At 46.7% G+C, this 21,783-nt stretch overlaps 4 protein-coding genes across 6 annotated transcripts; 3 read left to right on the plus strand and 1 right to left on the minus strand.

Moving 5' to 3' along the window:
• The first annotated feature begins 5,038 nt into the window (after positions 1-5,038).
• On the plus strand, positions 5,039-5,838 carry LOC101760353 (transcriptional regulator SUPERMAN). Its single transcript, XM_004975666.2, has one exon. The coding sequence runs from the start codon at positions 5,162-5,164 to the stop codon at positions 5,675-5,677; it is 516 nt and encodes a 171-aa protein (XP_004975723.1). The 5' UTR covers positions 5,039-5,161; the 3' UTR covers positions 5,678-5,838.
• LOC111257882 (elastin-like) lies at positions 5,824-9,602 on the minus strand. Its single transcript, XM_022828194.1, has 2 exons — positions 8,671-9,602; positions 5,824-6,010 (listed from the first exon to the last, which is right to left on the minus strand). Exons 1-2 carry the CDS (start codon positions 9,324-9,326, stop codon positions 5,860-5,862), a joined length of 807 nt encoding a protein of 268 aa, XP_022683929.1. The 5' UTR covers positions 9,327-9,602; the 3' UTR covers positions 5,824-5,859.
• A 3,501-nt stretch (positions 9,603-13,103) lies between these two features.
• LOC101760764 (calmodulin-binding protein 60 D) lies at positions 13,104-18,390 on the plus strand. Of its 2 annotated transcripts, none has more exons than XM_004975668.2 (9): positions 13,104-13,337; positions 13,421-13,589; positions 14,355-14,430; positions 14,515-14,582; positions 14,678-15,171; positions 15,254-15,414; positions 15,502-15,705; positions 16,612-16,843; positions 17,416-18,390. In XM_004975668.2, the coding sequence occupies exons 2-9, from the start codon at positions 13,465-13,467 to the stop codon at positions 18,033-18,035; spliced, it is 1,980 nt and encodes a 659-aa protein (XP_004975725.1). In that variant the 5' UTR covers positions 13,104-13,337; positions 13,421-13,464; the 3' UTR covers positions 18,036-18,390. The 2 variants fall into 2 exon arrangements, with proteins under 2 accessions (XP_004975725.1, XP_004975724.1); XM_004975667.2 differs by having other exon boundaries at positions 13,106-13,337; positions 17,413-18,390.
• Positions 18,391-19,741: 1,351 nt separating this feature from the next.
• On the plus strand, positions 19,742-21,349 carry LOC101761425 (protein AUXIN-REGULATED GENE INVOLVED IN ORGAN SIZE-like). 2 transcript variants are annotated; one of them, XM_022828181.1, is made up of 3 exons: positions 19,742-20,040; positions 20,495-20,641; positions 20,730-21,349. In XM_022828181.1, exons 2-3 carry the CDS (start codon positions 20,597-20,599, stop codon positions 21,117-21,119), a joined length of 435 nt encoding a protein of 144 aa, XP_022683916.1. In that variant the 5' UTR covers positions 19,742-20,040; positions 20,495-20,596; the 3' UTR covers positions 21,120-21,349. The 2 variants fall into 2 exon arrangements, with proteins under 2 accessions (XP_022683916.1, XP_012703045.1); XM_012847591.2 differs by having other exon boundaries at positions 19,746-20,040; positions 20,492-20,641.
• Positions 21,350-21,783: the final 434 nt, after the last annotated feature.

A 21,783-nucleotide genomic window follows, 5' to 3' on the forward strand; every position in this document is an offset into this window, starting at 1 on the left:
TTTTTTTCCTGCTGATACCGCCCGTTTAGTATTCGGGCTGGTGGCGACGGCGACGACGTTTTTTCAGGCTGAAAAAGATAGTGGGCCTGGACCACAGGACAGGGAGGTCAAGGCCGTTGATGGGCCCCTTGCACATGAGGGCTGGCAACGTTCACGCCGACGCGGCGGCCGTCGTCCGCCTCCGCCCGCCCCCTCCTCTGCGAGATATTTTCGGCGCTCGGCGACTGGTCGAATCCCTCGGCGGCTCGGCCGGCGGATACGAACCCGAGCTCCGTGCTTCCAACGCTTGCGTGGCCGTTGCACTTGAAGCTGATGATGATCACCAAGGCGCGAGAAGACGCACGGTTGGTTTTTGACATGATCTGCGACCATAAAGATTTGTATTGACCTGAGAACCTTTATGCCCAGTATAGCAGTGTCTAAACGTTTGAGGGGAATCTAACACCTAACTTTTGATGCCAACTTTCAACTAATGTAAGCCTGTAACTCGTCACGTGTTTTAGGGAATTTTGATTTCGCAAAAACTTAGGAAGGAGGTTCTGGATCCAAACTCCTTTGATTTAGTACAAACTTGAGTTAAATCCTAAAATTTCCTAAAACATACCTCCTCTTTTCAAACAGTCATCTGGGAGTCTTTTTATACCAAGCCTTATAACTCAGTGCTCACCGTCAAAAGGCTTAATGCAACTTCCATCACGCGCATTATATACACCATTTTCCTTACTTACAATGGCATCATATAGATATAGGTTGGGTTGTCCCTACCTTCACCGCCTCTTGCTAGGTTCTGCGTGACACTGCCCCTTTGAGAAATTAATCTTCATGATCTCACTCCTGCTCTATCAATGAAATAGTCACTTTCTCGTACCCGTTCGTTAAAAAAAAAATCTTCATGATCTCTCCAGGGGGATTATTGCACCACCCACAGAGTTAGGATTCTTAACGCCAATAGTTGATTATTCTATATTTATCTAGGTCTCTTGTTTAGATAATTAAACTTTTTTTTCTTGATTCATACATTGGTTTCCGTTTTTTTTCGTGAGGATACAATACATATATGGCCCTATCATCCAAGCGGCCATCATCTACCGGTGGTTCTCATGCTAGATCATCATCGCCAGCGTATCGTCCACGACCATGTGCCATCACACCACCAATATTTGGTGCACGTGGATACACCATCACTACAAGAGTTGTCGACCTCATGTCCTAGCTTGGTCCTTGTCACCAATGGTAGCTATCATATCCCAATCAGTGAATTCCGCCGCAACCTCCAAGCTACCGCCGTTGAGGTACTTGGCCGGATCACATGCCTGTTGATTTCATGCACGCGTGTGTGCTAGTTTTAGTTCTTTCTCGGCCAGCTGCATGCTACACACACCTTGTTCCACTAGACCACGACCACATCCACAGCTCCTTGCTGCTCTCTTAGCTACATCAACAACATAGGGTCTATCATTTCAATGAGCAATATGCATGCAACCCGTCGGTTTCATCTGCAATCATTGCACTTGTGGACGTACGGCTGAAAGCTGTCTCCAACGCTCCCGCTATGACGGCCAAGTGATGTTAGTCCAACAGGTTCCCACTTCCGGCCGGCTCCCTATGCATCTAACCGCCCCGACGTTCCTTGTACCCGCAATGACCGATGCGACTGCAAGGCGATGTTAGAGTATCACAGCATGTCGAGACTCGATAGGAACTGTAAGTATTACAACACAATCCCATGCTTCCATATCATCTTTCGTGTCTTCTTGTGTTCCATTTTTTTTTTAACTCTATAGCTACTCGCTCTCACCTCTCGTCAACAGTCTAGTAGTGGAGGAGAGACAGATTGAGAGCACAAGCTGAATCTATCCCCAAACGAACTGATGGGTAGCATGTACATGCAGCACACTAGCGACAGGAGGCTGGAACGAAGGGGAAAAAAAAAGTTTTCACGTACGATACGTTTGCCACGTGAAAAATCTTGGAATGGACGGACGAGGTGCTCCCAGTACAGCACGCTACCCGCTGCCCTCGCGAGTTCAAACGAAGTGGGCTCACACAGCTTTTTCATACCACGCATGCATGCGCTCGCACGGGGCTGATGAGAGCGAGGCCCCCAGCACTTTGTTGGGCAGCAGTTAACTCTCGTGCCGGGCGGGGGCCTGATGATGGAACACCTCCCACTGTGGCGATGAAGGATGAACAGTCATATAAGCGGTCGCAAGTGAGCATGCGAGCCGATCGACTTTCGCCTGGCGCCCTACGCCCAATCCTGGATCCTACTCTTTATTGGCAACCGTAGGCACGTACTACGCCTATGGAACCGGCTCCGACATGGCCGTGTGACGCTGCCGTTCTCTCTCTCTCTCGCCTCTCTCCACCGGCAGCGCGCGCAGCGGCAGCTGTAGCGAGGCTGCGACGACGACGAGAGCCGATCGATCCCCGGGCACGCACGGATCGGAGCTAGTAGCTAGCATTGTAGCGGCACAGCGCCCGCGGCTACTGTGAGCGCGGTGACGGGACGGGACGAAGCAGATGCCCGGCCGGCCGTACGGGCAGTGTGTGGCGCCCGGCCGGTGCTGCATCGCATGATGCCATGCCATGTGAAGCGAAACGCCCCAGCAGCAGTGAGAAGATACATGGTGGACGCATGCGTACGTCGTACAGATGCGGGAACAGGGGGCCTGGCCTGCTGCTAGTTACATGGGCAACATAACGATTCGAGTAACTATGTTGTTACTGAGAGAAGCTGTTGAGGAAGATGCGTGGATCGGCCTATGGCTATGCTATGCATGCCGTCGACCGATCGATCTCGTGTGTAGTGTAGCTGTGTAGGCTAGCTGTCCCGTGTGCATTATGAGTTTTATGGCTCCACGACTACCACTGTATATGTGTCCTTGGGAGCAGACAAATTTGTACGCTTTTCAGGATTCTGAATCTCCGATACAGCCACATACTACAGCGGCCAGTCGAGGAGAGAGAGCGAGAGGGAGACGTGTATGTGTGTAGTGTAGTATAGTGTAGCCTATGAGCCTAGGCCCTAGAAAAGCTCATGCATGCCTGGTCACCGTGTACTGCAGCCTCTGCAGACCGGCTGCTGGCTCTCTACCCCGAGCTCATCAGCTCGCCGATGCGCCTATCCTAGCTATCGGCCTACGAGCAGCAGCTGCGTCCATGCGAGCGAGGAGGTGAGAAAGAGACCAGCCCATGTTCATCTCCATAATTAGCCCGTCGATGGATTCCCCCAGCAGGTGGCTGGTGAGGCGTCCTGTTCATGGAACAGTGCGTCGACTCTGATTCGTTCAGGCAACTCACTGGACCACCCGGCCTCTTGGCCTGGTAACCTTAACTTCCTCATAGTACACTCCCCTCCACTGCACTAGTGCACTGCACGCCCACCACGCACGTACCGACAGCCCTCTGAACTGTCCTCTCCGGATTCCGCCCCCGGCCCTCTTATGGCTCGGTCGCCTCTACCCGGATCAGCTCATGCTCACCCTCCTCTCCTCTCCGTAGGTTTAATCTCCATTCAGGCCGGCTTCAGTACTGGAGCAGGACATCCATCCATCTCACCATCTCTGAGTACTATATACTTTGTTACTTTGATGAGTTACAGCAAACTGTTAGCATTCTTCAACCGAAACGAAAAAGATCATAGCTACTCCCTCTCTGTTCCTGATTAATCATAGCTTATTTTAGTTTTATCATAAATCAAATTACTCTACTAACTTTGATCAAAGTTTTTTTTAAAAAAAAATATAGCAACATCTATAGACTAACGGGATGTTGTAGAATATCGGTGATTTTTCATGCGAACCTGATCAAAGCTAGACAAGTTTAACTTAAAACGTCAAAATTTGAGTGAAATATAATTCATAATGGAGGTAGTAGATCATACTGATCGAATCGATGGCGAAGGCGGCGGATGGATCCGATGGAGCTACTTATGTATATGTAGGGAGAGAGGACACGGGTGATGAATGATTATCACAGGCGGTTCAACTGTCGCCGTTCCACAACTGAAGCCCCCACATCATTAGTCTGCTGGGTGGACTATCTGTAGGATAAGGAGATCCATCGATAACACATGTAGTACAATAAAATTAATCAGTGTACGCGCGACTAAAGAGAAAGACCATGAAATTAATCAGTGTACGCGCGACTAAAGAGGCCCGGCTGGCCCGGTCTGTACGGTCGAGCAGAGCCTGCAGTTGACTGGATCGGCTTCGCTCCAGCGTCTTCTTAATTCAGGCGAGAGCGGTGATTATATTAAGAGAAGATGAAAGTTTAGGTTGAGCAGAACAATAAAATGGAAAAACAACAATTACGAATAATTGAAATAAACGCATCGTACCACTCAATACTGGAAAAACAACAATTACCAAATATTGAAATAAACGCATCGCAATACACCCTAGACATCAAGCCAAGACATCAAGCCAGTATTCTAAATATTGCGCACCACTCCAGCGCCTTCCTAATAATTGAGCATCGCCCATGCCCGGCTCTGGTGGCCTACGCGAACCCTAGCTAGCCCAGCCGGCGTGGTCCTCCCCGCGTCCCCGTGCGAGAGCGCACAGTGCCATGCACATACGCGTCAACAGTTGAGAGGGTGAAAGCGCGCGCGCAGCAGCAGACTGCGGACAGACAGACGGCACGAGTCGATCGAGATGAGACTAACCTAGCCTAGCGCCCTAGCCCCAGCTATAGCCCCGGTGGTGTCCGGCGATCCACCAGAGCAGGAAAGAAAGGCGCGCCGCGGGTTAACCATCCTAGGCATGCGCGCCCTGCCCCTGCTCGCTCGATCGATTCCCCTGCCCTCTGCCTCGTGCCTGCCGGCGGGGCTGGCTCCGGCTCGCCACCGATGTGATTTTACTGCAAGCGTTTTCTGGGGCATCGTAAACTGTTGTGTCCATCCAGCGTCCAGTTCCCCGACAGGGACAGGCCGAGGCGGAACCCCACCATGCGGCAGCAGGACGGCTCGGCCTCCACCCCCATGATATCATATCATGGCGCGCCCGCGGCTCCCCCTTCCTCCAGTGGGGAGCTGCCACACTCGCTCGCCCGGCCGTGTCCGGGTTCCCGTTGGCTGGCTGGCCTCTGCCGGTTTCCTGTGAGGCCCGAGCTCGCTCGCGCGGTAGCAGGTGGTGGTTAGGTAGAAACTAGAAACCCAATGGACAGGGGGATGGAAAGGGTCTTCGGCTCCTGTATACCGGGCATGGAGGCGGTGGCGCCGGCGGATAGGGAGGAGGAGGGGCTGGAGCTCAGCCTGTCGCTGCACCCGTCGCCGTCGTCGCCGCCCAGGTTCCAGGCGGTCTTCGCCTGCTGCTACTGCCCCAGGAAGTTCCGCAGCTCGCAGGCGCTCGGTGGTCACCAGAACGCGCACAAGCTGCAGCGCAACCTGGCCAGGCGCGGCAGGGAGGCCGCCTCGGCGCCGCCAGCGCCGGTGCCGCCGCCGGCGGCGGCAGCCGATGACCAAGGCAACCACAGGGCGGCGTCCGGCAGCGAGAGCGCGCCCGCGCCACGCACCAGGGCGGAGCCGGGCGCCGATGCGTGGGGAGAGGGGGTCAGGCATCGTCGTCAGCACCATCTTCATCACGTCCCAGCAGGTGGTGGTGTGGAAGCCTCGTCTGGTGCAAGGGGCGACGGAGATGCTGCTGAAATTATCGACCTGTCCCTGAGGCTATGAATGAACCGATGCATGAGCTAGCAGCAGCTGAAGCAGTTCCTCCTCTTCTCCTCCATTAGTTTGCTTAGTTTCTTCATCACGTCATTATTTCTTGTTTGATCTATCGTCCTACGTTTTATTATTCCTTGTCTCAGCTTATGGACTCATGCAGTCATGCCTCATTGAGAGATCACTTGTGATGTTCAGTTCAGGATCACGCAGGGATTAAGTAAGGGCCTGTTTGGTAGGGCTGTGGCTGTGGCTGAAACGGCTGCGGCTGTGGCTGCTCTGGTGAAACAGCTTCTCTGGTGAAGCTGAAGCCATTCTGAAAAGTGTTTGGCAAAACGGCTTCTCCTGTATTTTTAGGAATGGCTTTGATAAATCAAATGTCATAGATGCCCTTAACTATATGGATTTTTTTTAATAGATGAAAATAGATAATCACGGTTCATAAATAGATTACTAGCGAATGTCGCATCCAGGTTCAAAAAAATTCTCACGGTTCATCACGGTTCATCACGTTTCATAAATATTTTAATTGCTACTCCTGTATTTCTCTCAAAAAAATTCAGCTGATTTTTTTTTAATATTTGAATTCATCACGGTTCATAAATAATAGCTACCATCCTTACATAGCATGCAACCATATAAGCTAACTGACATACTCAAGATGATCTAGAAAGGAAGATTGCTCTAGCAAGATCATCTCGGAATTTATCCATGGTCCGATCATCTGTTTCCATGTTGGATGTATCTCCAGCATCTTGAGAGACATAGTGCTTCCTATATCTTGAAGGTATAGTGGGCATATAATCGGGATTCCGATCGCATTTGCGGAAATCCTTATCTTGTGTGTGGTTTTCACGAATGAAGTTATGGAGACACATGGTTGCGGCAACTATCATCATTTGCTTCTCCATTGGGTAACTCGGCATCTTGAGAAGGATTCTCCACTTCATTTTCCACACACCAAAAGAGCGCTCTACCACATTGCGAATACTTGAATGCAAATGGTTAAAATGTTCTTGCTCACCATTTGGAGCAGGACCTCTCCTCCAATCTGGCACATGATACCTTTCACCCTTGTATGGTGCCAAGTATCCAGGTCTATTTGGGTACCCGGCATCAACCATATAATACTTTCCTAAATACACATGTAAAAAAATGAAGGTTGTGAGCCACGCGCATTCATGTATAGACATGAGAAAAGATAAGGTAGGTGATCCGACATACCTAGAGGGGGGTGTGGAAAGGTAGAGTGATCATGTCGAAGTGCATGGAAGAGAACATTAGTATCATGCATAGACCCGGGCTGACCAATAGATGCATAAGTGAACCTCATGTCGAAATCAACAATACCAAGAACATTTTGTGTCGCTGAAATGTGAGTGCCATCCAAAGCTCCAATGCAATCTTTAAAGTGTGGCATCATCCTACGATCATTACTAATCCTAGGATGTGTAGTAGAGAAATTAGGGTCAATTGGCTTTATGTAGTCTGCACTCATAGCCACCATACATATCAATACCTCCTCAAATTTTCTACTAATTGTTTCTGCGGAGTGCTTGAATATACCATGTACACCACTGGTAGAAGTACCATGCCCACACACAAGTAGGAAAATAGCCAATGATTCCATAGAACTCATATGAAGAGATGATTTTAGTCCATAGCTACCCACTAACAGATCATGCAACTTGTAAAATAGAGATGCATTCATTCGGAATTGCTTATGACTTTCACCTGGAGTGTTTAGCTTAAGATGAACAAGTTACTGGACCATAGTGGTGACCGACACATCAGGTTACCTAAAGTCCTAGGATTGCAGGTCATATGATGGTCTGTCACCAGTAAAAGAATGACAACTACCAATCAAATTTGAGACTGAAATTGTATAACAGTAAGTATAAAGAAATGCAAGTGAGATAACCATGAAAGTGAAAAAAAATGTGTACAAAAGAAAATAAATATGGCTGAACTACTATTTCTTTGCATAAGAAATTTGTTTAGTCTTGGATAAGTCTTATCAGGATCAAACCTCCAGAATCAATCTGTAACATTTGGCCCAAGAATGCAGAAACCACTTAAGAACAAAACAATCATGCAACCTTGGAAAGATTTTCGTCAAAATCATTTCCCGCTTCATCCATGAGTACAGATAAAAAATTTATCACTTGGATTGAAAAATACATCAAAACAGCAGAGAAGTCATGAAACTGAACATTGAGAAGGCACATTCCCCTACTTCCCCTACTCCTGATGGGGAACAAGTCTTCAACTTCTGACTAGAACTTCTCTGGCTCTCAAACCCCACGACAAGCCACGCACCTTCAACATAAGAGTGGATGATAGACACCGTACCACGCACCTTCAATTAGCTGGGAAATAACAATGCACAGGTACTACTACATTGCTGTCTGCAAAAGCAATGATATGAAACATTGCGATATGCTAATGATCTACTAATATGCTATGATATGAAGTAATATACATATATGATATATCATATATGGAACATTTGCGAGGAGCCATTTTTGACTCTTAGACATTTATTAAACCAGGATGCAAATGAGTGAAAGTGGTCACACAGAAGATTGGCATGTCGCCTGTCACTCTAGTGTATCTTGTTATCTAGCTACATGCATATTGCTTAGGGCATATGACTGAAGGATAATAATATACCACAAGGACTGAAGGATGCTGAATCCAAGAATGGGCATGCAGTTCCCTAAAGAAAACACATTTCATGACCATGCAAGGCAATGGCCAGCAGCTGATGCATGCCTGGCACCCCAGATAGCAAGCAAAACTTTAAAAATCCAAATACACACCACAGTTCACAACAAAATGTCCCAGATAGCAAATGCGTCACGCATGTTCTTCTTTCTAAGGACAACAGCAAGACAATGGCTTGAGCTCAAACACAACAGCAATCACAATGGCTTCAACAATCACAACAGCAATCACAATGGCTCAAACAAGGAAATCACTTTAATTGGATCATATGTTCTTACCTTGGATCGGTGAGGTCGACGTCCACAGATGCAGGAGCAGTAGCTGTCCTAGCCGCCGGTGGTGGCCTAGGTGCGCGGGTACCTCGCCGACGAGTTGAGGAGCTCCGAACTGGACCAGAGGTGACCCGAACCGGCAGCCGCTCGTCATTGCCTCCAACCTCCTGTGAAGCTGTCTCCTGTTGAGGATCGGCACGGAGCCAATCCGGCCCTAGAGCCGCCGCCGCTGCTCCGGCCCACCACTCCGGCCATCCTCCGGGCATGGCGGCGTTGGGGATGCCGGAGGCCTGGGAAGCTGATGGCCCCGCGCTGGGGACGCCGGGCCATGCGCCGGGGATGCCGGGCCACGCGCCGGCGGCCAGGCCCGCCGCGGCTGGGATGGCCGGTTGCTGCGCCGGTGGCTGGCCCGCCGCGGTTGCTGCGCCTCCAGGCCATGCGCCCGCCACCATGCCGGGAGGCACTCCCGCGGCGGCCAGGAGGGCACCCAGGGGACCCGTCGGCGGGCCTCCCGGCCACAAGAACGGGGCGCCGCCAGCCCCTCCGCCGGACACATACGGCGCGCCGTTGGACCCTCCGCTTGGCGCATCTTGGAGCCCACCACCGGATCTACCCCTTTCGACCGCCGGATCCAAGTTTCCCGCCGCCGGAGGAGGGTCCATGCCGGCCGCCGCCAGACCAGACCGGAGGAGGCGCTACCAGAAGAAGAGAAAGGAACGGTTCGCGAGAGGAAGAAAGGAAAAGGAGGCGGTGGCAATTCGGTGTAATTTTGCCGAAGTCGAAGGGTAATTTGGTAACATGGGGGGCGCGGATGGAGGGGAAGCCGCGGGGAGCTGGTTTTTTGGGCTTCTCCTCCCCAGTACAAATTGGAAAACGGCTTCACGGGTGCTTCGCGAGAGAAGCCGTTTTTTGGAAGGGCGTTTGGTACGGCTTCTCCAGAAGCCGCTCGAGAAGCCGTCCAATAAGCCCTACCAAACAGGCCCTAATAATTAGGTGCACTACTCATCATCAGAAGCTTCTTCATGAATTCCTCGTACTGCTAGAGTGCTAGTGCTGATCGCTCTGTAAATATTCTGTCCTTCTAGAATTGCTTTCAACTTAGCTTTGCAGTCTTGCAGAATGCAGAGGTCTCAGATGGATAGCTGCTAGCTAGCATAGCTTGTTGCTTTAGGGATTCTTGATTCTTCCATGGCTCTCTCCTGGCTAGCCCTTCTGTAGCAGTCAATTTGTGTCATAAACCTCATGCAACTCCTGTCTAATGCTGTTGTATTGTTCAGAGATAAACCCCATTTTTCCATGCTTCATTCCGGATTATGGTTACCTGAAAAATATTCTCTGGGCAAACACTATATTAGATATTCTTTGATTCCCAATAAAAATGCTTATTTAATAATGTGTCTCCTTTCATGGTGTACTCTATGATTCCATATATTTTCTTACTAGTCAATTTGTTAGTTCATTATTTTTTTTCATTATTGGGCACACATAAACTAGTACTAGTAGTAGCAGCTGCTGCAGTAGTAGTCACAGCCACATGTGACGCCCATAAAGATTTATGCACGCCTGCTTTACTCCTGACAACACTTCAGGTGAAAAAACTTGCTCTGTGTGTCTTTATTTACGAGTATCCCACATAGATTACCGCAGCCAAGCATACATGAGCAACCCCTGTTATGTGCTACGAAAGGGAGGGGAAAGCTGACAGAACCACTATGGAAGTACAGCACCAGCAGAGATATGTTTCGTGTTTCGGGCTTCTCATTCTATGTATTTTCAAATGTTTAATTTGATCTGTCTTCAATGTTCTACTTCCACATACCAATAATTAATACTGTTTGAAAGATTGAACAATTTGAATACAGATAGTACATGTGTGTTGCGGATTGGTGACATGAGCCTGGGGATACTATTTATTTAATCTTCATGCTGGAAAATTGTTGTAGAAACTAGTTTTCTTATTATGAGCTTTGCACTTTTCTTTTTTGCTTAGGTTTAGAAGCATAAAGAAGTGACTGGAGCTAGTTAGCAAGTACTAATTGGTTCTCTTTGTGTTTCGGCTTTCACGTTCTCTGAAAGGTGCAATTAGATATCCAATCTTATTATAACCAGTAGATGTCTATAACTAGTAGTGAAGTATTTTCAAGACAAAACTATTAATCGACAATATTTTTTTCTAGCGGCTCTCTACAGTTTTAAATAAATTCTGTGCTCATTTTTTTTTCAATAAAGGTATCCCAGGACTTAAAAGAAAGGTACGATAAGGGAGTAGCAGTAAACATGTTTTTCAAGACAAAACCATTAATTAATAATATATTGTTAGCGGTTGTCTCTAGTTTTAAATGTACTATGGGCTCAATTTCTTTTTAAAATATATTCCGTGACTTAAAGACAATAAGGGATCAGGTATGATGCCTCTCTTCGATTTTTCTTATAATCAGAATTATGCTTCTATATTAAGGTTTTGAACATCGTTATACGAACATTACTAGAAACAAAGATTATAGGGTTGGAAATTAGTTTTGCATACCAGTTAACATGTAAAAGATTCTCTTGGTGTTGCTAGATCAACAAAGGTCTCTTGATATGGGGCCAAAAATAAAATTTGAAACCTATTCAGCATTGTAAAATATTCTGTGCAGTCATGATAATGCATCAGAAAGGAAACGGCCATGTGAAGAAGTGTAGGGAAAAACGGTTTTCTTAATCTTTTTGTTTATTTTAAAATGACAGCACACATATAATCACTACTAGATTTTCAACATTTTCCGAGTGTTTTTTTTTTTGCAAATGCCCAGTTGTTATTGATCTTCTTTAGATTTTTTTTTTCAAATAATTGCCAAGGGTTTTTTAGTCTAAATGGACTGCTTTTGAGATTATTTTGTAAGCAACCAATAGTTTATTGTATGTGAAATATTGGCTGGGTATTCTTGGTTGCTAATTTGTTTTCGCCATTGGGGATTGTCCAAAATAAACTAAAACCCTCAACCACTTAAGAATTGTAAATAAGAACAATATATAACCCCCGATCATTTGGAAAAAAAACACACATGGGAAATATTAGATATACTGTGGTGAATAGTTAGTAATGTACCAAGTGTTTATACGATCCTAATTCCACCCATGACATTAATGTTACGGACATGCTTCCCCTTATCCCATCCCCTACTTTCTCAACTTCTTCAGCCATACAAGAGACCAAGCTTTATTATCATACTTTCATGTGTGTGCATCTTGTTGTTTTCTTCTCTTGGAGTTCACTTGATTCGTTGCGTGGAGTTCGCCAAATACATGCACCCTTTACTGCCTAGTGATGGTTGTCCTACTTCCCTGTCCAAGCTCCTGCACGTACAGGTCTCTCTCTCTCCCTCCTCCCTCCTCAATTGTGCTTCCATATTATTTTACACAAAGGAAAAAGAGGTTTATGCCACACGATACACCCTTGCGCCGCTTCTCTACAGAAGCTATGCAGTTTCTTGTCATCATGTAAATATTCCCTCCATCTCAAATTTTAGATCGTTTTGGTAGATTTAGATTCATAGTTTTTAATGTATTTAAATATACTGTATATCTACATACATAGCAAAAATTATGAACCTAGAAATGCCAAAACGACCTACAATTTGGAACGGAGGGAGTACGTAATATACTAGCCACATCTTCACATATTCTCTCAAGCATGATCTTATCCTGGCCTATTAAAACGTCATTACCGATTCCCTTTTCCTTCCAAAAGTAACTTTATAATAGTGTCTCATGTACATCAAACTTTAAATAATTTGTCTTGGGATAAATTTAAGATACCTTATATTTCACGACGAGGTATGTTTCATGCAATGCAGAGCTAACACCCTATTTATTGGCAGCTTTTAGCGTTTGAAAAAAAAGACCGCAATGTCCACGGCAAGCTCACATGTACACTCGGCACAGCATTAAGCAGTTCAGCACCCGCAGATGATCCACGCTCAGACGGCGGCAGACAAGCATCTGGCGCAGCCACCTGCGAGACACCTGTGCTGCTCCACCGACTCTGCAACTATCGGCCCAATCATATCGCAGATGTAGCTCGTATTGTCCACTGGCGGCCCACTTGTCAGCGACGCGTCACATTTATAATACTGACTCGTGGACCGCAAAACTTTCGTCCCACCTGTCAGCGGCAAGACCGCTCGGATCGGGAGTGCGCGATCGCCGTGGCAGAAAGGTCCTAGTCAGAATATCCCACACAGCCGCCAGCCACCAGCTCCACCTCCCCCCACTGATGCCGGGTCCCACCGAGCCATGCCCTGCCTGTCAGTCGGATATCCAGCCGTACCAGCATATCCCGGAGCTCCCGTGGGCCACGCCCGTCAGTGGCGCGCACGGTCGACAGAGCCTCGTACGCGGGCCGAAAGCAGTAAACAAACTGGTGGCCAAAGGCGAAAAGCGGGCCCGCACACCCACCCACAGATCTCCATCTCTCTCTTCTCTCTCCTCCTTTGCTCTCCCCGTCGCTCGCGCTCGCCCAAGTCGTCGCCCAGTCGCTGCCCAGCTCAGCTCCGACGCGAGCAGAGCCGCGCAACGGCGCAAGCAAGCGCGCGTCCTCTCCACCGGACGCGTGACGGTTTGCTTCGGACCTCTTCTTTAGCTGCGGCTGCTGGTAGGCGTTTGGTCCCTGCGCCGTGGCTGCGCTTCCGGTGATGGATTTTCCTCGGTTTTATTTATTTTTTTGGGCGGGGGATTCTCTTTGTTTGATCCGGGTTCGTGGTGGTGGGCGCAGATCTGACTGGTGGCTCCGGGCCCGTGCGGGAGGGCGTCGCGGCGATGCAGAGGCAGGGGCGGCACCTGGAGCGGTCCAACTCCAAGCGGGTGCTCGACCATGGCGGCGGAGGCGGCGGCGACGACGACGACCGCGCGCCTAAGCGCCCGCGCGTCCCCGCCCTCGCGAGGTGAGTGCGTTGGGCCTGACGCGATTGGACTGTTGTGGAGTGGTTTGCTGATTAATCAGTGTCTACGTAGATGTGCACGTGCTGCTTATTAGTGTTTGGATTGGTGATTCTGTTTGGAAAGAGTACCTTACCAAGTAGCATTACGTTGATTCGTAAATCGTACACGTGAAAGTAAATTCGGTTGCTAATGCAGTGGAAGTTCTGTGGATCCCCTCTTGAGTGGCCTAGTTAAGAATGGACTCAGAAACATTGTCCGTGTGTCTTTCGAAAAAAGAAACACTGTCCGTGTGACTGAAGATATAATTTAGCTGACGGAAGCGCTTAAAAGGATGGGTATGAACTCAATATTATAGTTTTGTCCGCATAGAATCTGTGCCTCTTTGTTTGGGACTGTGTATGAGCACCATCCATGCCCTTTCAAACATCTTACTTCTAAAAATGTATGGCAGCATTTATTGTAATCCCTTAATCAGGACTTAAACCACGTTTTTTTTGTATTATATACATCTATTAATTAGCCAATCAATGGTGCTGTCTATTGTTTGATAAAGTTCTAATTCTGGTTTACTTTTTAGTTTCTATGTGCCATTGGATATCCATTTTTCTAGGACCATTTGGAAAATATGACTCAACTTAGAATTTACTCTAGGTAATATATACTGCAACAAATTTCTGCACATTAAAACAAACAATTGTGTGAGGAGACATTGAAGTTCTGTAGGTACCATGGTTTAATATATTTTGCTGGTGGTTTGCTGGTTGCAGTGTTATTGTAGAAGCCCTCAAGGTGGATAGTTTACAGAAGCTTTGCTCATCACTGGAGCCAATTCTCCGCAGAGTTGTGAGTTGAAGCCCGAGGATGACTTTTGATATAACCATCTGACAGCTTTTCTGATCATATAGCCACTCAATGTTTGCTTTGTAGGTCAGTGAAGAAGTAGAGCGTGCTTTAACCAAATTGGGCCCGGCTGGTCCTGCTAGGATCCAAGGAAGGTACAAAATTTGGAACTTGATCTTATGGTTGTTTATGTAGTTTTACCTGGATATGCCGCGATAAGTTGTGAACTTCACATACCAAATAAAAACAGGAGCTCTCCCAAACGAATTGAAGGCCCTGATGGTAGAAATCTCCAGCTTCAGTTTAGGACTAGGTTATCCCTCCCACTCTTTACTGGAGGGAAAGTAGAAGGCGAGCAGGGAGCAGCAATTCATGTAGTGCTGCTAGATGCAAACACTGGACATGCTGTTACTTCAGGACCTGAGTCGTCTGCTAAACTGGATGTTCTAGTGCTTGAGGGTGATTTTAATAAAGAGGAAGATGAGGGTTGGACTGAAGAAGACTTTGAAAGTCACATTGTTAAAGAACGTGAAGGGAAAAGGCCTCTTTTAACTGGTGACCTCCAGGTGACCCTTAAAGAAGGTGTTGGGACCATAGGAGAGCTTATCTTCACTGATAATTCCAGCTGGATAAGAAGCCGGAAATTTAGACTTGGGTTGAGAGTCTCTTCAGGGTTTTGTGAAGGAATTCGTATTATGGAGGCAAAAACAGAGGCTTTTACTGTTAAAGATCACAGAGGCGAATGTATGTTAACTTGCTGTTCTTTCATCGTCTAATGTTCTAACATATAGTTCTTAATCATGAATATGTTACCTGAATATTTTAGTGTACAAGAAGCACTATCCTCCTGCACTGAAGGATGAGGTATGGAGATTAGAGAAGATTGGAAAGGATGGTTCGTTCCACAAGAGATTAAACTCTAGTGGAATCTACACAGTTGAACACTTTCTTCAATTTCTTGTTAGAGACCAGCAGAAGTTAAGAAGTGTAAGTCTAGTTTTCAACTAAACTACAGTTCATCAATTCTATATTCTCGTAGCCAATACTTCTTTTTCTTTTTGGCTACTTTGGCAGATTCTTGGCAGTAACATGTCAAATAGGATGTGGGAAAGTCTTGTTGAGCATGCGAAGACTTGTGTTTTGAGCGGCAAGCATTATATATACTACTCAAGTGATGCCAGAAGTGTCGGTGCAATTTTCAACAACATATATGAATTCACTGGTTTGATCGCTGATGATCAGTTCATTTCAGCTGAAAATCTCACTGAAAACCAGAGGGTTAGTCTCCTTTCAGTGCATTTTATAACTCTGGTCTTGGGAGTCTCATATCCTGTCAGCACTTGATAGTTGATAGTCTATGAATTGAGATTCTGAGGTCATAACCGCTGATAAAATTTCACAGCCTCCTTAAACTGTATCACATATTATAAATGTTTTCTCCTTTCATGGTCCATGAATTTCTGCTGCCACTCTTGCCTAGAGTGTTTTGCTATTGTTTTGACCTAGGCACAGAATTTGCGACAAACTGCTCCATTTCTGCATTCTAGTTTGGCCATCGCCTAAATTTACTGCAGTTAAATGCTTCTTACCAACAAGAAATGACAACCACAAGCATTTCAAGATCATAGTATAGAACATGCTTTCATATGTTTGTTTGATAGAGATCTGTACCTATTGTTGAAACTTAAGTGCTTTTTTGGTTCTCCTGTAGAGTGTAGATGCTCAGTTTGGCGGCCAGACCCTAAGTCTGAACAGATAATACTCCCTCCATCCCAAATTACTATTTGTTTTGGCTTTTCTAGATACACACCTTTTGATATGCACCTAAATATATACGTATGTCTAGATACATAGCAAAAGTGATGTATCTAGAAATGCCAAAACGAATAGTAATTTGGGACGGAGGGAGTAGAGTAAATAGTTTACTATCCATGCTTCTGCTACAAGTTTTATGGATGATGTCTACTAATCCTTCAAAAATTTTATATTACTTATAATTTATCAATGGTGCTATCGGAATATACCTTTTATTGAAAAATGCGTTCAATTCCCATTCTAAAACAAAATGCATATTTTTTTAATAAAAAATCACCATTTCAATTAGAAGATGTATAACCATCTTTTCTTTTATGTTTTTTTTGGGATTTAGTATGCTGGTGGCAAGCTCACTCTACCTGATCACAGGTTTTTGCTGATACATTGGTGAAGCAAGCATATGATGATTGGATCAATGTTGTAGAATATGATGGTAAGGCACTATTGAGATTCAAGCAGAAAAAGAAATCTGTTACAACTAGAAGTGAGACAGCAAAGGCTTCAGCAAGCTATCCTGCATCAAACGGTTTAGTGCACTCGCAGAAACAATTAGCAAGTCCTGTAAATGCTGAGCAGTCTTCCCTGAGCAATATTAGTGAAGGTACCTACTACCTTAGCTTAACATTAATTTCTAGTATGTTTCTTGTGCACTCCCTTTGCATTTTAACCATACTTCTTGAGCATCTTTATAATTTTTTGGTAAAAAAGAACTTCCCCTTTCTCGTATGCAGTTTTTTACTGTTTTGTATCTGTTGAGTTATACTGTTTACAGAACCTATTCATGACACAAAAAACATGGATTCTTTTATTGAGTCTGACTGTCTGACAATATTGATAGTTGTTCCTGATTGAATTTAGCTTAACGTTTGAAAAGCAACATTGGCACTAATGTTACTTTGGCAAAAAGATCAACTACTCACCTGCTTCTTATAAAAAAAACTGTTTGTCTGCTGAAATTATTCTGCATTTATGTTACATTGACAAAAACTCAACTATTTACCTGCTGGCAATTATTCTGCATTTATGTTACATTGGCAAAAAATCAACTATTTACCTGCTGGCAATTATTCTGCATTTATGTGTTCACTTAGCAGCTTCATTGTTCACTTAGCTATTATCAGTTGCTGACTACTGCTAGCTTGAACTTATAAGCATATTTGCTCTGTTCAGCAGATGGAACAAGAGTTGTATCCATTGGGAACCAGGGAGCAAGAGGGTATGCAGCCAATCCTCAGGACATGGCACCGACATCAAGTATTACCATGCAATATGACATGAGTTCATTGGCCCCTGAAGGCCAGTTCAGTGGTTCGTCCATCCAGCCTCAAGCTTCAAGAAGCTCCAACACGCTAGCATTACGCCCTATGCAGCAGCAGCAGCAGCCGCTGCTGCAAAACTTTGAGTTCTCCGGGCTTGGTGGTCAGTCCACCCAACCTTCATCTCTCAACCCTTTCGACGACTGGTCGCGGTTGCAGGAGAACCGTGGAAGCGTTGATGACTACCTGATGGAGGAGATAAGGGCGAGGAGCCACGAGATACTGGAGAATGATGAGATGCAACAGATGTTGCGCATTTTGAGCATGGGCGGGGCACCGACCGGCCTGAACAATGTCGACAGCTTTCCTTCGTACCCATCTCCTGCCCCAGCCTTCAGCTTTGAGGACGACCGCTCTCGCTCGTCCGGTAAAGCTGTTGTTGGGTGGCTTAAGATCAAGGCCGCGATGCGGTGGGGCATCTTCGTCAGGAGGAAAGCGGCCGAGAGACGAGCTCAGCTTGTCGAGCTGGAAGACTAGCGGGTGCGGGGCTGAAGTGTTCAGCTTATTTACGAGGAAGGCTTGCAGATGCTGCAATGTTGTAACACTAACACGCCTTTCCCTTGCTCAACAGCTCCATTGATATTTGTATACTAATGGCAACATGGGATGGGAGGACGATTAAGACCCTGAGCTTTTACAAAGAGTACTCTTTTACAAATGAACGCACGTTGGTTGTATAGATGCACGATATGATGGTTACTATCATGGTTTTTCTAGGGGTCGGGTATGTAAATATGTCTGCCTAGTTAATCCTCTGCCTGTAACCTTACTGTGAAATTTACTTGTTGGAGGATTAAGAAAAGGGGAAGCCAAGAAGCTCATTTGTTCGTAAGCCATCAAACGGAAATTAAGTTTGGAATTTTCGCACTTCATGCGAGCATCCGTACAGAACTTTTCAGTGCAGAGCTTCGTGCTGGTGTCCGTTTATTGATGCCGACATGCACTCGCGTGGTCGTATAGCGTGCATATCATGGCCACTGTGAAACTGATCATTAGCGTTTGCCCCGTGACTCACGTGGAACGTAAATCGAATGTAGGCTTCCGGAATAAGGGAGGTGCACGTGATCATTTTGTCCCCCTACACCCGGTGTCTGTCTCCTAGAACGTCATGAAAAACATGTTTGAAATATTAATGTTTTCTTGGGCCAGCACTATTTGTTTTTCTGGTCAATGCCCAATGGTTTGAATTTTGAATGCAACTTGCATCAGCTAGATTGTGAAACTCTGAATAGCGCTAGTGGCCTAAACAGAGTCCTAATAATATGTGCCAAAAAATTTTAAATCATGCCACCTCATCCATGGGCCTAACGTTTGATCATGGATTCTTTACTGGGCTGCTCCGAACCATACGCCAAGTAAATGGTAAATGAATATGCCAGACAAGACCAAACTGAATATTTATACTGACATCCAGAGAGCAGAATTCCACATCAGGTGAACAACCATGAGAAATTATTTTTCCTGATATTTTCTAAAAAAAATCTCTCTCTGAGAGTGGAACACCCGAGTCTCTGAAGTTATATGAACCATCAGACTTCTTCTATTGATTGGTAACTCGAACTGAAGCAATCGTAAGTGCAATACAGTGAATGTTTCAGAGTTACTATTCACTCCATCCTAAAATACAAGGCATCCAAGGGTTCAAAATTTATCCCCAAATATAAGGCATCATAGGAGTTTTTGGCAAGTACTCCATCAACTTAATTAAAAATTTGCTAAATATTTCTCTTGTTAACTGAAAAACTTACTTACCTTGTATTACTGTTAGGTAAGAGGTAAGGGTACATGAGATATTTGCCAGCGACTCCGCGGGCATGCTCTTAAGGGCAAGGCCAGCGATTCTGTGGGCAGGCCAAGCAAAGGGCAAGGCCAGAAACTAACCACGACTTGTCTGACCAACCAACCCCCTGGAGGTAACAATAATTAAAGCAACCCAACGTCCCTAGATTTCCGGCGCCATTAACAAAACCGCGCGCGCAGCAAGGGGTGCTGACGATAACATCAAGGGGAGCCGGAGCTGGCAGGCCGCCGAGGCGGCAGCTAGCGGCAGGCCGCAGGGGGTGTGGTGGGGGCGGCCGGGCGCTTAGAAAAACCCCAGGAAATGGCAGGAAAGCACGTACGTGAGCAGGCAGGCGGGCGGGCAGAGCGAAGGGGGGCGGCCAGGGGAGACGAACCCCCGCCCCGGCGCCTCCCCGCCCCGCCCCCGCCCTCCTGTATAATATTCGCCCACCATCGCCTCAACTTGCGCCGGGGGGCGATGACTAATTGCGCCAGATGCAATGCATCCGTGCGTCCTCTCTCTCCCCGTCTCTGCTGGCTCTCTTCTCCCTAGCTATCTCGCAGGGTCGCAGGCTCTCGATCTCCACCCCACTAGCCTGTCTGCGTCGCTGTGCCCAGCAGCAATCGCCGGCCAGCCTTCTTCCTCATACCAAAGCTAAAAGTGGCAATGGAAAGATGATGCTTCTGCCATCGGTCTCGCCAGGTCTGCCTTTGCTCGATGCCTCGATGCCGATGTTCATTTGCATGTGATTGTAATTGCTATGCGCCCCCATGTAGAGAATAACCTTTTTCTTAAGTTGCTATTAATCGATCGTCTTATGTATACGCTTAGTTCCCTGATCTAGCAATCGATATGATGGGTTCAGAACTATGCTACTCGACCGATCTCTTTCTTGTATATTCTTTCAGCTAACGAGAGTAGCCGAGTTGCGTCTCGCTCTTTTCCGAAAGAACCAGGAATTGGATGTCTTTCGCCCTCCTACAGTCCTACCTACCTTTACGAGTTTTTCTTCCCTTTGTCTATGCCTTTTACCAGCTTTTCCTGCTAGTAAAACAATTCACACACGCATAGCTTACGCATAATATATAAGGTGCCGATCCATCAGTTCGATCGCTTCATGTGCTGATGAGATCTTTGTTTGGCCAAATCGCAGCAGGCGAACTAGATCTGGCCTGATTCGGCGATCGGGCAGTCAGAGTATACGAGATTGAGAGCTTCAGCTCCACGACTCTATAACTAGCGACTAACGCTGCACTGCATGCGTGCCTTCGACTTCAACAAGAAGGCGCACGCAAAGGCCAAGGTAATCATCGACTGAACCGAGCGCTCGTTCGGCTCCGATCCTCATGTTCTTGAGCTCGAGGAATGAGCCCCAAGAGGACATCCAACAGCTGATCGCCAACAGTGCCGGTCCCAGCCGCGGCGCACCCGCCGCGCCCAGTAGCGACATGGAGAGCGGCAGGGGCGGCGGCGGCGGCGCGTCATCGTCACGCATGGCGACGTCCGATCAGAGGCTCCTCCACAGGGCGGAGGAGGAGGAGCGTAGCAGCCACGGCGGAGGCGGCGGCTTCTGGGCCAGGTACTCCTCGTTCTCGTTCCTGCTGCTCGTGGGCGTCACCATGTCGCTGGTGATCCTCCCGCTCGTCCTGCCACCGCTCCCGCCGCCGCCGTCGATGCTGATGCTGGTGCCGGTGGCAATGCTGGTGCTGCTGCTTGTGCTGGCGTTCATGCCGACGACGTCGACGGCCGGCCGCGGTGGGGCGGGCCATACCTACTTGTAGATAATCACAATCACATTGCTTTCCTTTTTTTGTCTTTTCATTTGGATTTTGTGATAGGGAGATGTATACATGGATCAACCCAAGGTCCTCTACCGCACTTCTGAATCCTAGCAACCTTGTCATTGTCCGGCTAATTAATCTGAGTCTAGTTACGGCTCGTATGCTTACACAGAATGTTCAGAGACATTACTTACATATATCAACTGGTTTATATTTACATTATTACAGCACTTTACAATTTCTTTTACCGGTCTATGACTGCCATAGGCGTACTGTTTATATGGACGCTAATATCAAACGCTAATAATTCCCAGGTGAGTAGTAGGTGGTACTGTTGAGACCATGATAGTAGCTACACGAATATCAGCATGTCTAGAGAAAACCAGTCATAACTACCATCATGGAAAGCAACATAGGGATACCCTGCTAAACTTTGACACCTGTCACATCGGATATTGATACTAATTAGGAGTATTAAATATAGTCTAATTATAAAATTAATTGCACAGATGGAGTCTAATCCGCGAGACGAATCTATTGATGATGGATTAATTAGCCTTAATAGATACGTCTCACGAATTAGACTCCACCTGTGCAATTAGTTTTGTAATTAGCTCATATTAGTCATCCTAATTAGCATCCGAATATCCGATGTGACCCTGCT

The sequence above is a fragment of the Setaria italica genome, chromosome VII (genome assembly GCF_000263155.2).
Source record: "Setaria italica strain Yugu1 chromosome VII, Setaria_italica_v2.0, whole genome shotgun sequence".
Classification (NCBI taxonomy): Eukaryota; Viridiplantae; Streptophyta; class Magnoliopsida; order Poales; family Poaceae; genus Setaria; species Setaria italica.